Below are 23533 nucleotides of genomic sequence, written 5' to 3'. Positions count from 1 at the left end.
TTATCAACTCTCCTCTCCCTATTACCATAGTCTTGCATCTCTGTCCGTGATCCAACATCTCTTTAATAAATCCTCCCACTTCAGAATATGGTACTTGTTCACGCTGTTGCCCAGCAGCCACTTTGTCACTTTTCAGGCTGCTGTCAGTGAACTAAACACACAGCCTTTGGTGGCCTGGAAGCGTTCCTTCTGCGATGTAGAGACAACCCCCCCCCCCCCCACACTTTCCCTCCCCAGAAGTGCAGCATGTTTAAGTTCATTTATTGCTGGCAACTCAAAGAGTGGATGCCAGGAAGGAGAAGCATTTAGAAACTACACAATCCCATTGAGGGGAGGATGGAACCCTGCCCAAGTGTGCGGGCTACCCAGAAGGTCTCCATGGGACCTTGCAGTGAAGACCACTGTAAACTCTAGGGCCTTAAACATATGGATAGGTCAGTGATTTCTGATCTATTAGAGAGAGACTGAGGCTTCCGGGGGATCTGAGCTTGCTTTGCTTTCTGAGTACTAGTACTGCCCAGTTTCTGATTCGAATCGGGTGAATTGATTCGATTTAAAAAAAAAAAAAAAATTGGCCTCCCAGTTTGGTGACTGACCCTGCATGTGCCTTCCTAATGCAGGAGCATCAGCGCTGCCTCTTGCTGGTCATCCACTGCTGCTCCTGTTGTAAGGGGGGGGTGTGTGTGAGGATCAGTCAGGAAGGCCTGCATGTTCGCCCAGCTTTCCCGTTCTTACCGTAAGATAATATGACAGCCCGCAGGATCGCTGGTGCTGTAGCGATCCTTGCAGCGGCTGTCATCATCCTCAGTGGCACATTCCTTCTGCCGTGGTCTCGCAGCTGCAAGGATCGCTACAGTTATAAAGGAAAGTGCCAGACCTCTGGGGGAAGAGGTAAGGGGAGGATAGAGATGGAAAATGGATGGTTAGCACGGAGAAAGAAGACCCTGATCAGAAGACAACCAGAATCTGGGACCAACATGATTTGAATAATGACCAGACAACAAAAGGTAGAAAACATTATTTTATTTTCTGTTTTGTGATAACGATATGTCAGATTTTGTATCCTGCCAGAGATGCTGTTAGACCATGAACGTAAGCTAGAATAACAGAGAGAGAGGAAAAATGTTAGGTTTGAAAAAAAAATACCCAATTGGGCATGAACATGGAATCTTAAAATCAATTCAATAGGCTGAATCAAATTGAAATTTCCCCCCCCCCCCTCTGAATTGGGCAGCACTACCGAGTACTGTACGCTCTACCGTTCAAGGAAATTGTAATATACAGGTTCTTAGGGACATCTGATTTAGGAAACAGTATGCTGGCAGTTGTCATTCTTTACTTGTTTGGGCAAGAGGTGGCTCTCTAGTTAACTTTTTTTTTTTTTAAATTCATATAGCTTGCTGAAGCACAACAAAGGAGTTTAAGATTTATAACAGATGAACTAACGGACACGTGGCTTTAACATCACTGAAATTTCAAAGCAGGCAGCTGAAGAAACCAGAGGAGGATTAATGTTAAGTTTAAAGGGATAAGTAGTGCAAGATGCTGTCTTCTAGATACACTAGAAAGGTAGCTTTATCATTCCTCATTGTCTATTGCTAATTATGGGCTCAAGTTTACAACCCGTTTATAAAAACAAAAGACTATTAGCTAAGATGCTTTTCCAGAGAAGGGGAAAGCTTCAAGGACTGATCCCGCTAACATTTTATTTGCGTTTCATGCATTCTAGCTGTGAACAAAATCAAAACATTTACTAGCATTATAAACTTAACACTAATGCTTATTTTCTAATTGTTCTTTAAACTGACGGCAAAGTAGGGTTTCTTGCTGCATCTCTTTTGGGGCTAACATCTATCTGAAAGGTAAGCAGCAGATTTACTCTGTCAACTGTATAAATGTGACATATGATGTTTTGAAGTGTTAATTGTAGCTCAGCTCTTGTTCTCACTCTCTCCTCATCTAAACCATCTTGCTGTCTCCACTGACTAATCAACTCTAACCTATAGCCTATTGCAATGACTCTGCAGTTAATGAAGGCTACTTTGCTTGTGTGTGTTCAGTCTCAATCTGCTTCTACCAGCACCCAGATTCCTTTCCCTCCACCTCTCCTCTTTTGGGGCTAACATCTGAAAAGTAGGTAGCAGATTTACTCTGTCAACTATATAAAAGTGTTAATAGTATAGCTCTGCTCTTGTTTCTCTTCTCACTCTCTCCCCACCATCTAAACTATCTTCCTGTCTCCACTGACTAATCAGCTCCAACCTATAGCCTATTGCAATGACTCTGCAGTTAATGAAGGCTACTTTGCTTGTGTTTGTTCAGTCTCAACCTGCTCCTGCCAACACCCAGACCTCTTTCCCTCCACCTATTCTCTTTTGTGGCTAACATCTGAAAAGTAGGTAGCAGATTTACTGTCAACTATATAAAAGTGTTAATAGTATAGCTCTGCTCTTGTTTCTCTTCTCACTCTCTCCCCACCATCTAAACTATCTTCCTGTCTCCACTGACTAATCAGCTCCAACCTATAGCCTATTGCAATGACTCTGCAGTTAATGAAGGCTACTTTGCTTGTGTTTGTTCAGTCTCAACCTGCTCCTGCCAACACCCAGACCTCTTTCCCTCCACCTATTCTCTTTTGGGGCTAACATCTGAAAAGTAGGTAGCAGATTTACTCTGTGAAGTGTATGAATCTGACAAACATTGTTTTGAATTGTTAGCTCTGTTCTTGGTCTCTCTCTCTCCCCATCTAAACCATCTTCCTGTCTCCACTGACTAATCAGCTCCAACCTCTAGCTTATTGAAATGACGTCTACTTTGCTTCAATCTGCTCCTACCAGCACCCAGACCTCTTTCCCTCAATCTCCCCTCTTTTGGGGCTAACTTCTGAAAAGTAGGTAGCAGATTACTCTGTGAACTATAAAACAGTTAATGGTAGTTTCTCTTCTCACTCTATTCCCACCATCTTCCTATCTCCACTTATTAATCAGTTCCAACCTCTCTGAACACACACAAAGTAGACCACCTTAAACCATTAACCAGACTTCTTCCCCTCCATCTCCCCTCTTCTGGGGCTAATTTCTGAAAAGTAGGCAGCAAATTATTCTGTGAACTGTATAATTTCTGACTCTACATTTGACAAAGGAAATACTTACTAGAAGGGTGACCAGGTGCTATAGGCTAAAGAAGAAAAGATGGGGGGGGGGGGTAAAGAAAGGTAACACTTGCTTATTAGGAAGAAAGAAACCCAAAAAAGAAAGTTAATACATATTTAGAAGCACAAACAAACCAGAAAGTTAAGACTTAAAGAAAAAGAAAGTTAAGACTTAGAAGCAAACAAACCAACCAGAAAGTTAAGACTTAGAGAAAAAGAAAGTTAATACTTAGAAGCAAACAAACCAACCAGAAAGTTAAGACTTAGAAGCACAAACAAACCAGAAAGTTAAGACTTAGAAGCACAAACAAACAAGAAAGTTAAGACTTAGAACAAACCAACCAGAAAGTTAAGACTTAGAAGCACAAACAAACCAGAAAGTTAAGACTTAGAAGCACAAACAAACCAGAAAGTTAAAGACTTAGAAGCACAAACAAACCAGAAAGTTAATACTTAGAACAAACAAACCAGAAAGTTAATACTTAGAACAAACAAACCAGAAAGTTAATACTTAGAACAAACCAACCAGAAAGTTAAGACTTAGAACAAACCAACCAGAAAGTTAAGACTTAGAACAAACAAACCAGAAAGTTAATACTTAGAACAAACCAACCAGAAAGTTAAGACTTAGAAGCACAAACAAACAAGAAAGTTAATACTTAGAACAAACAAACCAGAAAGTTAAGACTTAAAGAAAAAGAAAGTTAAGACTTAGAAGCAAACAAACCAACCAGAAAGTTAAGACTTAGAGAAAAAGAAAGTTAATACTTAGAAGCAAACAAACCAACCAGAAAGTTAAGACTTAAAGAAAAAGAAAGTTAAGACTTAGAAGCACAAACAAACCAGAAAGTTAAGACTTATTTAGAAGCACAAACAAACAAGAAAGTTAATACTTAGAAGCACAAACAAACAAGAAAGTTAAGACTTAGAAGCACAAACAAACCAGAAAGTTAAGACTTAGAAGCACAAACAAACCCGAAAGTTAAAGACTTAGAAGCACAAACAAACCAGAAAGTTAATACTTAGAACAAACAAACCAGAAAGTTAATACTTAGAAGCACAAACAAACAAGAAAGTTAATACTTAGAACAAACAAACCAGAAAGTTAAGACTTAAAGAAAAAGAAAGTTAAGACTTAGAAGCAAACAAACCAACCAGAAAGTTAAGACTTAGAGAAAAAGAAAGTTAAGACTTAGAAGCAAACAAACCAACCAGAAAGTTAAGACTTAAAGAAAAAGAAAGTTAAGACTTAGAAGCACAAACAAACCAGAAAGTTAAGACTTAGAAGCACAAACAAACAAGAAAGTTAATACTTAGAAGCACAAACAAACCAGAAAGTTAAGACTTAGAAGCACAAACAAACCAGAAAGTTAAAGACTTAGAACAAACAAACCAGAAAGTTAATACTTAGAACAAACCAACCAGAAAGTTAAGACTTAGAAGCACAAACAAACAAGAAAGTTAATACTTAGAACAAACCAACCAGAAAGTTAAGACTTAGAAGCACAAACAAACCAGAAAGTTAAGACTTAGAAGCACAAACAAACAAGAAAGTTAATACTTAGAACAAACCAACCAGAAAGTTTAGAAGCACAAACAAACAAGAAAGTTAATACTTAGAACAAACCAACCAGAAAGTTAAGACTTAGAAGCACAAACAAACAAGAAAGTTAATACTTAGAACAAACCAACCAGAAAGTTAAGACTTAGAAGCACAAACAAACCAGAAAGTTAAGACTTAGAAGCACAAACAAACAAGAAAGTTAATACTTAGAACAAACCAACCAGAAAGTTAAGACTTAGAAGCACAAACAAACCAGAAAGTTAAGACTTAGAAGCACAAACAAACCAGAAAGTTAAGACTTAGAAGCACAAACAAACAAGAAAGTTAAGACTTAGAACAAACCAACCAGAAAGTTAAGACTTAGAAGCACAAACAAACAAGAAAGTTAATACTTAGAACAAACCAACCAGAAAGTTAAGACTTAAAGAAAAAGAAAGTTAAGACTTATTAGGAAGGAAAACAGGGCAATAGTTATTAGGAAAGGCTGAAGAGTAGAAAGGGCAGCTGAGGGGTGGCTGGGGAAACTTAGAAAGTTTCTTCAGCCACTCTTCAGTCGCCCTTTCCACTCTTCAGTCGCCCTTCCCACTCCTCTTAGAGCCTGCCCTCCCTCCCTACCCCCATCCCCACCCACCCCATGAACAACACTTATATAGATAAAAACCACACCCAACTAACTCAAACCACCTGAAAATAATCAACCCTAACCCTATAAAACCAAACCAACACACACACTACCCAACTTCTTACAAAACTAAAAACAACTCCAAAGACACAAGCAAACTCACTAACCAACTTTTTAAAACATTAAGGAACCACACAAGCATAAACTCCAAAGAGGTAAGCAATTCACTAACCAACTTTTTAAGACAGTAGGAGGACCACACAAGCATAAACTCCAAAGAAGTAAGCAAATTCTAAACAACTTTTTAAGACAGTAGAGGAACCACACAAACATAAACTCCAAAGAGGTAAGCAATTCACTAACCAACTTTTTAAGACAGTAGGGGAACCACACAAGCATAAACTCCAAAGAGGTAAGCAAATTCTAAACAACTTTTTAAGACAGTAGGGGAACCACACAAGCATAAACTCCAAAGAAGTAAGCAAATTCTAAACAACTTTTTAAGACAGTAGGGGAACCACACAAGCATAAACTCCAAAGAGGTAAGCAAATTCTAAACAACTTTTTAACACAGTAGGGGAACCACACAAGCATAAACTCCAAAGAGGTAAGCAATTCACTAACCAACTTTTTAAGACAGTAGGGGGACCACACAAGCATAAACTCCAAAGAGGTAAGCAAATTCTAAACAACTTTTTAAGACAGTAGGTGAACCACACAAGCATAAACTCCAAAGAGGTAAGCAAATTCTAAACAACTTTTTAACACAGTATAGAGAACCACAAAAGCATAAACTCCAAAACATTAAACAAATTCAAACAAACTTTTTAAAACCCTAACCACACACAACCCTTAAAATATCTAACCCACACATAAACACTAACCAACATTTCAAAACACTACAAAAACCCTAACCATACATAACCCTCAAAATACCCAACCCTAACAAACAATAACCCTCACACACAAAAACTCCAATCACTAACCAACATTTTAACAACAACAGAATAGATCATAAACAACCCCACAAAACACTGAGACTCCAACACAGATTGTTGTTGAAAAAACCCCCAATTTCATTAACACATATCACACCAACATTGAAGAAAGTTAAAACCCTCCACATTTTACTATAAACTTAACTTTTTCCCTAAAAACAAGAAAAACTGAACTTTCCAGTAAAATGTGCAACATTACAACTCCCCACAACACAACCTCTATTAAGTAAATTGGACAAATTCCCCCCTCCCATCAGACCCATAAAAACAGTACTTTTCTATAGCACACACTTTTAACCTAACACCCAGTAGAAGAACCACACAACAATAAACTCAAAACACTAACCACACACAACCCTCAAAATACCCAACCCTAACAAACAATAACCCTCACACAAACACTAAACTAATCACTAAGCAACATTTTAACACAATAGAAGAACCACAAAAGCAATCAATTCACTAACCAACTTTTAAAAACAGTAAAGGAACCACACAAGCATAAAATACAACCCTAGCCCAGCTACCACCCAGTTTCTATTCCTCCCATCTCTCCTTCCCATCCAAAAACAAACCTGCAGCAATCTACATAGCCTTCTATCACCCCAAACATTCCTCATGACCTCTTAAGACATAATAAGATAAAAACCTAAACAAATACATCTGTTCCTGACTTACCAACATGTCTGCCTAGTTGAATTCATTTTTTTTTCAATAGCACAGATATTTAGAATGTATTACACAAGCAAACTAACTGTGCCATAAAAGAAAAATCCCTCCAAAACCCAAACAAACAATAAATAATGCCTACTCCCACCCTCCTCCAACTAGATAACTTCTATTAAATCACCATTGCCATAAATATAACAACTATTCTACACATACATCATCAAACTTCCAAAACAAAATAAATTCTACACATCTGAACAATTAGCATTTTAATAAAAACCATCCTAATACTATCACTACAATTCAACACCATCCATTTTGAAAGCAGCTTTCTAAAACAACATTAGCTTAAAACAATACCAGTTACAATAATAACTCCTTGAATTATTTTGCTAAATATTTGGAATTACAGAATTATGCAGTAAACACACAGGATGAAACCAGAATACAGGTAAATATCTAATGCACCTGAATATTACCTACTCTGATACAAAAAGCATTTCCCTTTAACATTAATAATTATCATCACTTCACCTTTATCTTTTCTTTTATCCCTTGTGATATATTTAACTCGACAGTATATCAAAAGAAAACAAACAAAAACTCATTCATTGCCAAGATAGAATTATGGAAAACATAAACAAATGTGATTTTAATGAGACAAAATCAGCATTAGTTCAACAAAAGAAATCTTACATCACAAATTGATTTGACTTCTTTAAACCTGCAAATAAACATGTGCATAAAAGTGGCCCAATTCATGCAGTGTATCTAGATTTTCCAAAAAGCTTTTGATAAAATTCCTCACAAAAGGCTCCTAAAAAGTAGTTCTTCACCTATAAACTAATAAAAAACTAAAATTCTCTTCCAGACTTCTTTAAACCTGCAAATAAACATGTGCATAAAAGTGGCCCAATTCATGCAGTGTATCTAGATTTTCCAAAAAGCTTTTGATAAAATTCCTCATGAAATGCTCCTAAGAAGTAGTTCTTCACCTATAAAGTAATAAAAAACTGAAATTCTCTTCCACATGCTGCCATAGAGAAAAACACTCTCCAAGGATTCAAGACAAATTTACACAAGTTCCAATGTACACAGATAAGACTAGTCTCATTTATAACACTCATCTTTCACCAGGGGGCCTAGGCACAATGGACCACTGGCCTGTCACAACACCACCAATTCTTAGGTTCTTATATACAGCTTTACAGGCAGACGAGGACCGTGACATACTGCCAAGATTTGTCATATCTTCAGCTTAACTTCACTGTAAAACCTCTCATTGCAAATCTTAGCAGTACCTCATGATACATGTCTGCCTGTAAAGTTATACCCTCAACTGACTTTATTTGTGCTTCTGCTTCTAAGTTTTAACTTTCTGGTTTGTTTGTGCTTGTAACTCTTAACTTTCTAGTTTGTTTGTGCTTCTGCTTCTAAGTATTAAAAAAGCAGCAGTTGGATTCCTAGGATCTCAGCTCACTGCTCTAAAATATTAAGTTACTTCTTTACTTCAACAGACTCTTACCTGCACGGATTAGGATCTTGTAGATGGGGCACAAATAGAAACCCATCACTGGCATCTTGCAGTTTGGAACAGGAATTAATCAGATTACAGCCATCTCTGTATAAAGCTCTTTGGTTCATGACTCAGATAACAGAGAAGTGGTAGCATCCCAACATGCTCCAAGGTACAAACCATGAATAAAGCAACCTTCGGGGGGGTCTCTGCATCAACTCTGCTACTGACTGGCTCATGACCTAATAAAGAAAGAAAATGGAGAGAGATGTCATTATTTACAAAAGTACATGCAAAGAATCTATCGGTAAAAACAAACAATCTAAAAACATTCTTTGCGACTCCGTCCACATTTGTACTTGGCAGACCCAACGCAACCGTGTTTCAGACCGAACACGAAGCAAACTCTGGAAAGAAAAATGCTACAACTTATAACTGACTGAACATATTAAAGGATCTATTTGGTTCCATCTTACTAGTAATGGTGCAGAAGGTAAAAATGTCAGGGCCGCTTGATAACAATGATCATAACATGATCATATTTGATATAATATCTGGAGTAAGTACACACAGGAAATACAATATAATGCCATTTAACTTTAAAAAAGGACATTATGATAACATGAGGAGAACAATAAAAAATAAACTTGAAGAGCAGATGCGCATACCAGTTGTAGAAATTATTAAAAAATACCATCCTGGATGGCCGACAGGAATGAAGAAAGACCAAACGGCACCTGGAGTAGTTAACAAGTGAGATAAAGTTATTAGAGCCAAAAGAATATCCTTCAAAAAGCATAATAAGAAAGATCCAAATTAAAATAATAGGAAACAACATAAGTAATGGCAAGTGAAATGCGTAACACCGATAAAGACAAAGAGAGACCGTGAAAAGAAGATCTCATTTGAGGCAAAAACACATAGTAATAGAAAAAAAACATTTAGACAAAATAATCAATTAGATTACTAGTTGACCGAGAGGTAAAAGAGACATTCAAAACCTACAAGGCCATAACGGTAAAATTAAATAAATTCTATCCTTCGATCTTCACCGATAAAAATGCAGCAGATATACCACTTTTTCTTTCACTTTCAATTACAGTGATTACACTGTACATCAACCCAGAATAAGTTTTGCCTTCAGTTAACAGATTACAACTATATTAAACAAACCATTTTGCTCTCCATATGACATAGCATATCTCCAAAACACAGACCATGTCAGATCCAGATTCCATGTACATGAAAGCCATTTCTTTGGATTACACTTTTCTATAGATTAAAAAAAAACCAAACAATTCCTATACCTTGTAAATTGCATTATGTACTCCAGGGCTGCCCAAGTCCAGTCCTTGACATCTACTACCAGGCCAAGTTTTCAGAATATCCACAATGAATATGCATGAGAGAAAGAGAGAGAGATTTGCATACCAAGAAGGCAGTGCAAGCAAATCTCTCTCATGCGTATTCATTGTGGATAACCTGAAAACCTGGCCTGCCAGTAGATCTCGAACACCAAACTTGGGCAGCCCTGATATAGTCCTTTTTATTTTCTTTTTGGTGTTTGCCTTCTACTTCAGACTTCCTGAATTTCTCTTGGTTTTGTTTTGGAAAGATACCATTCTCACAAATATTATTCAGTGGTAATGAATCAGAGAAACAGAAACAAATCTCTGTAAACCTGGAAAATGTAATGAGAAATTGACAAATTGAAGAGCTTTTAATACAGTTCATGTGAATTTGAACAAATAAAGGACAGTCGACAACACTGTGTTTCGTCCGGTTTGTTTTTTTTGTTGGATTTCCCCTTTTTCTGTGGAACATTACGTCTTCCTGTGTTTTGCTTTTCACAGCAAATAGCCTGAACCGCATGGTATGCATTCTAGAATATTGATAGAATTGAAAAATGAACTGGCAGAGCTACTGTTAGTAATTTGTGTTACAATTATAAGAAAAGATACCGACTGACCACACGCTTACTTGAAAAACAAGACAACAATGTCAGTTGGGTTCTATAGCCTATCACATCGCAACAATTTGTGTTATGAATACCTCACACTGTTTATTTTAGCTCACTCACTTAACAACCCTAATCATTTCATCATATTATGGTCTGGGAAAATGTACCAAGTCTTAGACAACCTTTTCCTTTACAACCTATCTCCCAGATGGTTTCTTCCTCATATAACTACTTAGCACAACTTGACAAAATAAAAAACTATTTTTCAGAGTCCCACTTCACCCAACTACTTTATACCTTAATACCACACAAATTACTACTATGCACTAGTCAGTAATCTCACAGCAAACAATATACATCAACTTAAATGTGTTCAAAATAGAGCAATCACCCTTCTAAAAAACCTCCATACCCACAACTCTAGAATCTGCTCACTAGCTACCCGTAGCTAAACACAGTATCTTCAAGGGCCTGATTCTAAACTTTAAATCCTTACACAATCTAGCACCAGGCTATGAAATGACTAAACTTCCTCCATATGTAGCAAATCAATCTCTCCGCTCCCAGGCCAAAATATACCTCAAAATTACCCCTAGTCATACCCAGCAACTGCAAACCACCAAATGACATTCCTACTCCCACTACATTCCAAGCCACTTGAATTGACTGCCCCTACAGATAAGATCCCTCAAAGGACTCCTCAACTTTAGGAAAACAATAAAAACATACCCCCTTCGCCTAATCCCTGCCCTAGACTGATTGATGAACTACAAACAAATGTACATTGCTACCGCAACCCATTAAGTGTGTCACCTAAGGAAAGCTTATAAGGTAAAATCTGATATTATCAATATACTAAATCCAACCTATAAACTATCCATCAACTACAATTAAACTTATACTGTAAAATAACCATGGTAAATTAAAACCACTATTACACACTAAACTATGTAACTAGTTAGAAAAAATTTATCAAACGTACTGAAATTATGACTAATCTTATTTAAATTGTAACCTCTTAAAAATATACTATGTATGTTAAACCTGAGTCATTCCATATCAAATAGACCCTTTGAAATCCAACCTAATTTTACAAGGGTGTCACCTACTGTCTCAAATGAAACTCTGCACAATATTTTAGATCTATCTCAATTTGGTCAGGAGGTAAGAACAGTTGAACAAACGCAATCGATCCGCTCCCACACCTCGTATGACCTCAAACGCCAACTTTGCTTAAGCGCTGTGACAGAAGAAAACTACCAAATTTTGCAGTAAAGCCCAACACCTCAGGGCACGTTTCTGTGCCAAGTTTCACATCTTTTGCAAACATACTCCCATTTTTACAGATCAGCAAAGTGGACAAAATAATTCACAAATGATAATTCTTGGCACAATGATAAAGAAAATCAAGAAGCCTCAAAACCAGACACCTGAGAGAAGAACTCCATTACCTTGTCCGGTCGACACTACCAGATAGTCTTCCCCGGTCAAGACACATAGGGAAGAGAAACACCTCCCTCCAGCGGCAGTAGCCCAGACAACAATCACAAAGGCTTTTTCCCACTCAGATGACTCAGCAGTACCTTATTAGGGGAGGGCCTGATTTTTCCCAGGTGAACCCATACAAGCAGGATAAGCGTCACTGAGCCTTTCCAGCCCCGACCCAGAAGCATACTGGGGCAGATAAGTTCCAACTTAGAATATTCTGATCCCAGCTTAAGAGGGAGCCCAACACTAGCCTCATCAGAAAAACAAGTGCAGAGAGAAGTCCAACAAAGACCCAGCACCACTGTAGAGGTGAGAAGTGCATCGGGACAGTCCATCTTACAATTTGGGGTGTTGGAAAAGCCCACAAAAATAGACTTGGAGACACTATGGCAACAACCCATATCAGTTATGGATGCTAATCTAAAGCTATCTTTTTCTACATTATCAACTGACTATAGGACTATCTTTACCAAAGTGAAACAACAAGAATTGACTATCACTCAAATAAAAGAAAAAGTAGACAAGCAGGAAACAAAACTCTCTGAAATGAAACAGACAAACTTTAAATTGGTGAAAAAAATCTCTTATATTGCAAGAAAAATGGAGACTTTTGAGAAAAATAACCTAAAACTTTTAAATTTTCCTAAATCCCCTCTGATCTTTCCTATACAAATTGTAAAAAAATACCTCAAAAATTATTAACTATTCCACTATAAAAATTTACCTCCTAGTATAAGAGTTAATTTTACCTTCAGATGAAAAATCCTGTAGGATTTTCTACCCCTAATCAGAATCAAGTAGATAAAGGGGGTAGATATAATTTAACAACTTTTTTGGAGAGCTCACTGACAATTATAACAGAAAGCAGAACCTTGTTAGATACCTTTAGTTTTGGAAAGCGATAGGAAATATATACGACAATTATATTTCCAGCATTTAAAAGATCAGCTCTTGGGTTCTAAAATTTGTATATTTCCAAATATGTCTCAAAAGTCCCAGAGACAGAAAAAGGAATTCTTGACACTGAAACCAAGAATCCTGGCCCTGGGAGGAATATTTTTATTAAAATTTCCAATAAAAGAGTAAGAATTTTGTTTCCTTTGAACCCAAACAGCTGATAGAAAGGAGAGAGGAGTATCCGTAACAATTGATACGTAACTTGCTTTACCGGCTTTAGGTAATAAAGAGTATTACTGATTCCCTATAACGTAAACTAATTTTCATTAAGGGTTAATTTCCTATTCATTTTCTTTTATATTAATATTATGAACTAAATAAACAAATAATATTGTTTCCTTATTATGATTTGTTTCTAATATGAATTATTTGATCTTTTTTCAAGTTGTATTAAGCTTGATTATAAAATCAAGAAGTTATAAAACATTTTTGGCAGAGTTTAGCTCCATACTGCTGCCGGTAGGCAACTCAGCTGAGGGTACAAATATACCAGCAGACACGTACCATTAGGTACTTTGTTACAGTCAACTGAAGCTGAAAACATGACCATCCCAAAAATATAGCTTTATACATAAAGCCATATTTTTGGGATGGTAATATCTTCAACTTCACTTGACTGCAAAAGCTCATATTGCAAATCTAGGAAATACCTCACAGTACGTTGTCTGCTCGTAAAGTTATACCCTCAACTAATTTACCTACCGGGAGCAGTATGGAGCCAAACTGTGCCAAAAATTTTCATTCATGAATTTTTTTCCCACTTTACTTAGCTGTAGAAACGGGAGCACATTCGCAAAAGACATCAAACTTGGCACGCAGACTTGCCCCGAGGTGTCGTACCAAACTGCAAAATTTCAGACTCCTAGGTAGTTTCCTTCTGCCGCATAGCTTAAACAAAGTTGGCAATTTAAGTCACACGAGGCGCGGGAACAGATCGATTGATTTTGTTCAACTGCCCCTACCTCCTAACCAAACTCAGATCGATCCAAAATATTGTGCAGAGTTTCATTTGAGACGCTAGGCGACACCCCTGTAAAATTTGGTTGGATTTCAAAGGGATCAAGCATGGGCGATTTTCAATATTAGTCTCCTTCACGTAGAATGACCCACCTGTAACTCATTCTGACCTCTTTACAGACAACAGGATAGAAATCTGAATAAATAAATACAAAACTTCTTGAGCCGCACTAAGACTACAAAGCACATGGGGTGGTTCATTTCTGATTTCCTGGAAATAAATTTTTCTGTTTTTAAATGCACCATACTAAATGCACAAATTGCATGCTTTATGAATAGGGTTAGGAAAAAAAACAAGAATGAAAATTCCTATTCAATAAGATCATAAGTTAGCTAATGAGCAACCATAAACTAAGTAAAATACTCAAATGTTACTTATCAATTACTTAAGCTCCTTCTTCCAAGTAAAATGCTTTTAAGACATTATCAAAAGCACACTCGATCCCAAACACAAGCAGAACATTTTGGAAACAAAGTGGAGTCTTCTCTAAAACTTTCTTCTTATCCAGTCTTAGAGCTGCAAAAGACAAAGTAAAAGTTTTTAAAATGTCAATCTTGTCGGATGAGCACAATTATCTTGATCTTTTTGTTGTTTTTTGCAAAAGTGCCCCTTATTTCACCTTTAGTGCAAAGCCTGTGCTTCCGTTACCCCAGGTACACAAACTTTGATTGTGAGCCCACTAGGTTACTGATAAACTACCTGCATATATCGTGTACAGCGCTGCACATGCCTAGTAGTGTTATAGACATTATAAGTAAATAAAAAGCACTACATGTATTTTCAAACACCAGGAAAATCCAGCCTCAAACATTGTCACAAACTATTAAAAATATAATCTGATACCACACTTGAAAGATTCAAATATAATTTTCTCAGGATGGCTTCTCAGAGGTGAATTAACAGTAAACGAGTACATTAAGTATCTTTCCTCTCAGTGGCGTACCAAAGGGGGAGCAGGGCCAATCCTCCCCGGGTGCACAGCCGGCCGGATCCAGAAGCTCCCGTGCTGCTGAAACAGTGCGGCTGCCGTACATATTTCAAGCAGAGTCAGCAGCCGCGCTGAAGTGCACCAAAGTCTTGCGATGACTACTTATGCTACCTCTGCTCCGGAAGAGGTAAGTGACGTCAGAGGGAGGGGTGGACGATAGCGGCAGTCATCACGGGATCTTGCCGCAAATGCCTGCATATGCCAGCCTAGCCCCCCTCCGACATCAGAAGTAGTCATCGCAGAACCTTGCTGATTTGGATGGAAAGGAGCATAGCAGGGTGCTGGAAGGAGAAAAAGGGGGTCAGGGTGGCATAGAAGCATGGTGAAGGATGAGAAATAGAATCAGGAGTCAAGGTGGTAAGGAAGCATGGTGAAGGGTGAGAAAGGGGGTCAAGGTGGTATGAAAGCGTAGTGGACGGAGAGAAAGAGGTAGATACTGATGGAATTGCAGGGCAAATAGACATAAGAGGGAAGGATACTGAATGGAATTGGGTTGAAGGGAAAGAAAAGGGGCTAATGCTGAAGCAATTGGTGTGCAGGGAAAGGGGGGAAAGATACTGGATGGAATTGGGTAGGATGGAAAGAAACGGGGCTGATACTGATGGAAATGGAGGGAAGGGAGAGCAGAGAGTGAAATGCCACACCATTGGAAGAGGGAAGGGAAGAAGATGGATGCCAAACCAATGGGGGTGAAGGGAGAGATTGAAGGGAGAGGCATAAAGTTTCTTGAAGGAAAATAGTAGACAGTAGATGAAAGGAAGAGATTGACAACAAGATGAGAAAAGCAGAAACCAAAAAACACAAGGTAGAAAAAAATTATATGATTTTTTTTTTTTTTCCTTTAGGGGAGATGCAACGCTATTTCTGTGGTGTTGCATTTTATGCAGAGTCCAGCTTCTTGGTGCTTCAGTTTAACCTTTCTCTATGCATTTTTATTCTATCTCCCCCATTTACAAAACTGTAGAGCGTTTTATAGCGTTGCCTAAAAACCACACTACAGTTTTGTAAAAGGGAGAGAGGTTAGTTTGTGATTCCATACTGTTTTCTGTGTTCTGTGTGTACAAAAGACATGGTTTTCTATTAGAATTGACTGCAGGATTAATCTGTACTAGTCTGGCTTGTTTAGTTGTACAGTAGGTGTATTGATGTTGTACTGCTCACTGCACTATGTAAGATACTGCCGTTTCCTAGGTACACTCTTGTGTGACGTGTAGATTGTTACTAAAAATCATGTTTTTCATAGATATGGGGGTGTGTGTCAAAAAATGATGGGCCCTCGGTGTCACATATTCTACATACGCCACTATTTCCTCTAATGCTGAAAAATAATAGGGGGTTCATTTTCAGAGCGCATACACACACAAAGTACCACAAAGTACTTTGTGAGTCTTAAGTGCTTTGCAAATTAATCTCAATATCATTTAAAAAAGAAAATGAATATCTAATGTTTTGAATACATTTAATTCACATCTGTAACTTAACAACTATACATGAACTGAAATATAAACTAAGCTCTTCTCGCGTATAAGTAATCTATTTACAAGTGTGGGAATAATGTTCACCTAACAATTCGTACATTTGCTTATTTACCAACCCTCTATCTTTTCTTACATATTGATTCAGTGATTTTCACCATTTTTAAGTGGAGCTCAATTTAACAAAAGTCAGACAAAGTGGACATTGTGGACAGCCCAGAAGCTCAATTGACATTCTCTCCCTCAGTCTATCTTCCTCTATTTCTACTCACTGTCTTCCCATTTTATTCTATAGAAACTTTTTCCACAAGAAATGCTCCGATTCCCTAAATCTCCTCCGCACTTTTCCTCCAATATACACTCTCCTCCGACCCCATTCTAACCCGTTTGTAGGGATGGAGGTCTGATAAGTTCTGATCCAGAGCATCAGAACACAGGCAGTTCGGAACCAGGCCAGGTCGGCACACTACCCTAGGCCCTGTATATGGATCTGAGACCCTATTTCTCATTCCCTCTCCCTCCTGTCACGTATACATTCTAAGCAAGGACAAGGTTTGCACCTTGTGACAAAATGCTAAGGCATTCCTCCGCCCTTCCTGTTACATATTAACCTGACACACATTTACCCTTATTCCTTTTCTTGTTTAAGCATCCCTAAAGTGAAGAGCGACCACACGATACTTTAAAGTCCTAGATTTCAAACGTACAGACTTTAATGCTATGGGAGAGTACCTGAAGAAAGAGCTGTTAGGATGGGAGGACATAAGAGAAGTGGAAAGACAGTGGTCTAAGCTGAAAGGAGCGATAAAAATGGCTATGGACCTTTATGTGAAGAAAATCAATAAAAACAAGAGAAAAAGGAAGCCGATATGGTTCTCCAACCTAGTGGCTGAGAAAATAAAGGCGAAAGAGTTGGCATTCGTGAAATATAAAAAAAACCAAGAAGAGGAGAGCAGAAAGGACTACAGGGTGAAACTGAAAGAAGCCAGGTGAAAGCACAGGCGGAAGAACAAATGGCTAAAAATGTAAAAAACGAAGACAAAAATTTTTTCTGATATATTAGTGAAAGGAGGAAGATAAAAAATGGAATTGCTAGGCTAAAAGATGCTGGGAACAAATATATGGAGAGTGATGAGGAGAAAGCAAATGTGCTAAACAAATACTTCTGTTCTGTGTTCACAGAAGAAAATCCTGGAGAAGGACCGAGATTGTCTGGCAAAGTTACACGAGAAAATGGAGTAGATTCTGCGCCGTTCACGGAGGAAGGTGTTTATGAGCAACTTGAAAAACTGAAGGTGGACAAAGCGATGGTACCAGACGGGATCCATCCCAGGATACTAAGGGAGCTCAGACAGATTCTGGCAAGTCCTATTAAAGACTTGTTCAACAAATCTCTGGAGACGGGAGTGATTCCTGGGGATTGGAGGAGAGCGGATGTGGTCCCTATTCATAAAAGTGGTCACAGGGATGAAGCAGGAAACTACAGGCCGTGAGCCTCACTTCAGTTGTTGGAAAATAATGGAAGTGTTGCTGAAAGAAAGGATAGTGTACTTCCTTGAATCTAATGGGTTACAGGATCCGAGGCAACATGGCTTTATAAAAGGTAAATCGTGCCAAACGAACCTGATTGAATTTTTTAATTGGGTGACCGGAGAGCTGGATCGAGGACATATGCTAGATGTAATTTACTTGGATTTCAGCAAAACCTTTGATACAGTTCCTCATAGGAGGCTGTTGAACAAACTTGAAGGGCTGAAGTTAGGACCCAAAGTGGTGAACTGGGTCAGAAACTGGCTGTCGGACAGACGCCAGAGGGTGGTGGTTAATGGAAGTCGCTCGAAGGAAGGAAAGGTAAGTAGTGGAATCCCTCAGGGATCAGTGCTCGGGCCGATCCTGTTCAATATGTTTGTGAGTGACATTGCTGAAGGGTTAGAAGGAAAAGTGTGCCTTTTTGCAGATGATACCAAGATTTGTAACAGAATAGACACCGAAGAGGGAGTGGAAAATATGAAAAAGGATCTGCAAAAGTTAGAGGAATGGTCTAATGCTTGGCAACTAAAAGTCAATGCAAAGAAATGCAGAGTAATGCATTTGGGGATTAATAATAGGAAGGAACCGTATATGCTGGGAGGAGAGAAGCTCATATGCACGGACAGGGAGAGGGACCTTGGGGTGATAGTGTCCGAAGATCTAAAGGTGAAAAAACAGTGCTGCCAGAAGGATGCTGGGCTGTATAAAGAGAGGCATAGTCAGTAGAAGATGTTGATGCCCCTGTACGGGTCATTGGTAAAGCTCCACTTGTGTTCAGTTTTGGAGACCGTAATCTGGCAAAGGACGTAAGAAGACTTGAGGCGGTCCAGAGGAGGGTGACGAAAATGATAGGAGGCTTGCGCCAGAAGACGGATGAGGAGAGACTGGAAGCCCTGAATATGTATACCCTAGAGGAAAAGAGAAACAGGGGAGATATGATTCAGACGTTCAAATACTTGAAGGGTATTAACGTAGAACAAAATCTTTTTCAGAGAAAGGAAAAAGGTAAAAACCAGAGGACATAATTTAAGGTTGAGGGGTGGTATATTCAAAGGCAATGTTAGGAAATTCTACTTTACGGAAAGGGTGGTGGATGCCTGGAATGCGCTCCTGAGAGAGGTGGTGGAGAGTAAAACTGTGACTGAGTTCAAAGAAGCGTGGGATGAACACAAAGGATCTAGAATCAGAAAATAAGATTAAATATTGAACTAAGGCCGGTACTGAGCAGACTTGCACGGTCTGTGTCTGTATATGGCCGTTTGGTGGAGGATGGGCTAGGGAGGGCTTCAATGGCTGGGAGGATATAGATGGGCTGGAGTAAGTCTTAACAGAGATTTCGGCAGTTGGAACCCAAGCACAGTAAAGGGTAAAGCTTTGGATTCTTGCCCAGAAATAGCTAAGAAGAAAAAATTAAAAAATTTAATTTGAATCAGATTGGGCAGACTGGATGGACCATTTGGGTCTTTATCTCCCGTCATCTACTATGTTACTATGTTATATGAACAACAATCAGACTGTATAAGCAGCCCTTGACTTAAGGCTAATCAAGAAAGCTTAAGAAGTATGCATTATAACCTTTGGACTGTCACATGCCATAGTAAGATTGGAATCACAAATAAACAGATAGAGGAACCAGTTCAAAAAATACTTTCCACTTTCAACGGTGCTCAGAATCCAAGATGGAATGTAAGAACTCAGAGTGGGGGATTAACCCCTACCAGAACTCTTGTGGTATCTATCATTGCACCATGACTGCTGTGAAAAGTTGTTTTGAAACATTGAATAGAATAAGTGATACTTTGTAACTTGCACACTTTCAAATTGCTTATAATGTATGAATGGTTCAAAGGTTAAGTAACTTAGCTGAAGATTGCTGCTAGCGTTAGTTTGGCTGGGTCCTGACGCGTTTCGCCTTACTGGCTTCCTCAGAGAACCCGCATACAATCTTGCATATTGTTATTTATCCTAAGAAAGACAGAAAAGTATGGTACATGTAAAAATGGGTGTAAAAAACTCAAATTCATACCAAACTCTCGGCGCAGGAGGCAGTGTACCTGGTTTGAAATCAGTCAAATTTTCTTTTCCTGTCACATGAGCGCTCAGCTGAGCACCCGATATTTATGCTTGAGAAGAGATGTCAATCAACTAGTGGAGAAACGCCCACCACTCCACTTCTTTATTCAGTCCCAAAGGAGTCACTGTCTGCCAGTGAAAGATCCAGCTCTGTTCATGCTTCCAAAGCCAAGTTTGAGAATCACCTCCTCTCCTACAATGAGCCACCTCTAAAACCAAAAATTGTAATTCCTGTACTTGGTGCGGAACGCCCAACCAATGCTGCACAAGTGGAGCATTAATATCTCCCCTCCTGATTTTACTCATATGTTCGATGATGCGAGTCTTAACACTTCTGGTAGTATGTCCAATATAGAGAAGACCACATGGGCACAAAATCATGTAAACAACCCCTTGAGAATCACAATCTGAGTACTGTTGTAAAACATACTTCTTAGGTAATCTAGGATGACGAATGCATGAAGTTTCCAATGCTTGTGCACAAACAATGCAATGGCCACATTTAAAATGTCCTTTAGATGGTAAAGTTGCAGGCACCACTGCTGTACTCGTGAATTGTGAAGGGGACACACTGTCCCGTAAGTTCTTTCCCCTGGAATATGCAAAAAGAGGGGGTTGTGCTAAACATTCGTGAACCTGAAGAATGTGCCAATGGGCATTGATGATTTTTTTGATGTTGAAAGCTTTATATGAATAAGGTAACGTGCACACCATGCGTGACTCAGACTGTGTAGGGGGTTGTTGCAACAGGTATGTACGATGGGCATATAAGGCCCGTTTGTAAGCCTTTTTTATAATACTGTAAGGATATCCACGTACTTTGAAACGATTCCACATGTCAACAGACCGGAGTTTATATTCGTCTTTGGTACTACACAACCGTCTGAGCCTCAAAAACTGGCCTACAGGTAAATTATTCCTCAAATGACGAGGATGGTAACTGTCATAATGAAGCAAGGTGTTACGATCTGTAGGCTTACGGTGTATAGACGTATTGAAAACTCCCTCATGAATGGAAATCTGAATGTCCAAAAAAGCTATATTGGTACATGAGGTACTTGCTGTAAATTGTAAATGGGGGTCGCATGTGTTAAGCCAACTCAAAAATTGATGAAACATCTCCAAAGTGTTTGTCCAAATCAGAAATACATCATCTATATACCGCTTCCATACAAAAAGCTCGGAAGCGTATACAGATGAATAAATAAAAGACTCCTCAAAATCTGATACATACAGACACGCTAAAGATGGTGCCATAGTGGCCCCCATCGCTGTGCCCCGAATTTGCAGAAAAAATTCAGCATCAAACATGAAATAATTGTGTCTTAATGCTATGCTGGCAATAGTGACTAAGAACTCCACTTTGGCATTAGACATCTGTAAAGTACCAAGATGTTTACGTACTACCTCAATTGCACTATCTTGAGGGATGTTAGTGTATAATGCCTGAATATCTAGAGTGGCCATAAGAGCCCCCTGAGGAATACAGTGTGACTCCTGTAACCAAACTAACATAGAAGTGGTGTCTTTGATATATGATTTAGCACCCGAGACTAAAGGTTTCAAGTAAAAATCTACAAAGTCCGACAGAGGTTCCAACACGGACCCTATGCCGGCCACTATGGGACGCTATGGTAAGATTGGAGACATATCAGAAATGTACACAATGGGAATCGCTTTATTATAACTGTTATTATGTATTCATATGTCACGTAAAATAGTAGCTTTGAGAAGCAGATTAAATAGATAAACAATAAGTTACCTTGGTCTAATTAATGGAGCTATGATTCTCAATAAAAAGGAGGAGAGACCATTCATTTGGAGTGCCTCCTTCTCGACTCTTAAGACTGCGTGTGTGTGTGTGTGTGTTTCCTTTGTTTAACATTCCTACACCCGTTTCAAACCACTGCTGCTTCTCTTACTACTCAACACTTGCCATCCTGTCTCCACTTCATCTGTAAAAAGAACCTAAGAATTACCATATCAGGAAAGACTGAAAACCCATCGACCCCCAGTATCCTGTTTCCAACCGTGGCCAACTCGGGTCCCAAGTACCTAATACAGAATGACACAGGAACAATTTTTTTCCCCATCCCCACAGGAACTCATTTTCCCCTCCCATCCCCACAAGTTCTTTTCCTGTCTCTGCCCCATTCCTGCAAGCTCCATCCTCATCTGCGCAAACCTCAAACACTTTGAAATCATAAGTGCTCGACGCTTGCGCGGTTAAGGCAGAGCTTACAAGAATAAGGCAGGGACAGCGACAAAACTCGCAGGGACAAATTTGTCCTATGTCATTCTCTAGTACCTAGCTAGATCCCAACTAATAAAACAGATTTCATGTGCCTTGTCCTAAGAATAAGCAGTAGATTTCCCCAAGCCCTTTCAATAATAGCCTATGGAATTCTCTTGTAGGAATTTATCCATAAGTTTTTTATTTTTTTTAAACACCACTAAGCTAGCTGATTTTTCTACCTTTGCCGACAACAAATTCCTAACTTCAATTAAACATATGAAGAAATATTTTCTCCGGTTTGTTTTAAATCTACTGCTTAATAGTTTTGTCGCACGCTCCCGCTCCCGCTCCTGCTCCTAGTATTTTTGAAGAGTTTAAACAAGCGATTCACATCTTCCCTTTTAGTTCTCCCTCCCGAAGCACCTCTCACCTCTTCTCCTGTGGTACAGAGTTAGTAGACCTTGTTCACCTGCTCTTTCTTCCAAAGATTCCAGTGCAGGCGTCCCTCTCATAGTGGGATCTGACCTGCCTTCTCTACTTCCTGCATCAGTTCGCTTCCAGGTTGGAAACGAATTAACCTTTGCTCCGAGCTCAACGACACCCAGCTCGGTCCTGCGCTGAGATTGCCCGAGAAATCCGGGCTCTTCCCCAAAGTGGGACGGGATTCTTCACCTGAGCGGGCAAACGCGCTCTGTATCGACATCTGTACCAACTGCTCCAGTCGCCGAAGGGTTAGGGCGAAAGGCTCCCTTCCTCTTCCCCATATTAAAACATGGGGAGACTCACCACACATGCTGGTTTAGACGAGGTAAGCGGCGCAGCTCGTTCAGGCATCCGTTCTCAACGCCATGTTGATCTCATGCCCCCAGGGCCGCCTCCTTCTCAGAAGTCTTTCAGGAGGTACTTTATCTAATGTCTTTATATATTCTTGCTCTCTATAATAGTCTCTACTATTTTGTCTGCCACCAAAATAAAACTCACTGGTCCATAATTTCTTGGATTACCTCTGGAGCCCTTTTTAAAAACTGGCTTTACATTACTATGCTGGATTTTAAACAAAATGACAAATTACTAACAATAGCTCTACAAGGATCCAACATCAGATCCTGGATTTTTTCTAATATTTTGGTTCCCCCCCCCCATCCCCACCCCCCAGTATTCTCCACAGGCTTGCCATCGGAGCCTTTCACAGAAAAAGTATTCTATTGTATCTCCATATGGTATTCCCATGGTACCGGAATTCATGCAATGTTCTTACGGTTTCTTGAAAATACTATGAATCTTCAGG

The 23533-nt window shown here is 39.0% G+C and overlaps 1 protein-coding gene and 1 long non-coding RNA gene across 4 annotated transcripts in view; one reads left to right on the top strand and one right to left on the bottom strand.

The window, feature by feature from the left end:
- ATG7 (autophagy related 7) overlaps nucleotides 1–23533 on the top strand; it is a 351798-nt gene that overhangs the window by 319796 nt on the left and 8469 nt on the right. Inside the window, exon 20 of one of the 2 annotated variants that reach the window (XM_033925731.1) lies at nucleotides 1397–3145. The exons of the other annotated variant lie outside the window; for it this stretch is intronic. Within the exon in view, the coding sequence (XP_033781622.1) occupies nucleotides 1397–1462 (66 nt within the window). The 3' untranslated portion in view covers nucleotides 1463–3145. Of the gene's footprint in view, nucleotides 1–1396; nucleotides 3146–23533 lie in introns of those variants that run through there. 2 annotated transcript variants of the gene reach the window in all.
- On the bottom strand, nucleotides 1032–23165 carry LOC117351049. Of its 2 annotated transcripts, XR_004537313.1 has the most exons (4): nucleotides 23032–23165; nucleotides 14329–14459; nucleotides 8530–8762; nucleotides 1032–1097 (listed from the first exon to the last, which is right to left on the bottom strand). It is a non-coding gene; the product is annotated as an uncharacterized LOC117351049 (long non-coding RNA). The 2 variants fall into 2 exon arrangements; XR_004537312.1 differs by lacking the exon at nucleotides 23032–23165 and having other exon boundaries at nucleotides 14329–15646.

This window comes from Geotrypetes seraphini, chromosome 17 (assembly GCF_902459505.1).
Source record: "Geotrypetes seraphini chromosome 17, aGeoSer1.1, whole genome shotgun sequence".
Classification (NCBI taxonomy): Eukaryota; Metazoa; Chordata; class Amphibia; order Gymnophiona; family Dermophiidae; genus Geotrypetes; species Geotrypetes seraphini.
The sequence above is the reverse complement of the archived record's forward strand: the minus strand, read 5'-3'. Positions and strand labels throughout refer to the sequence as shown.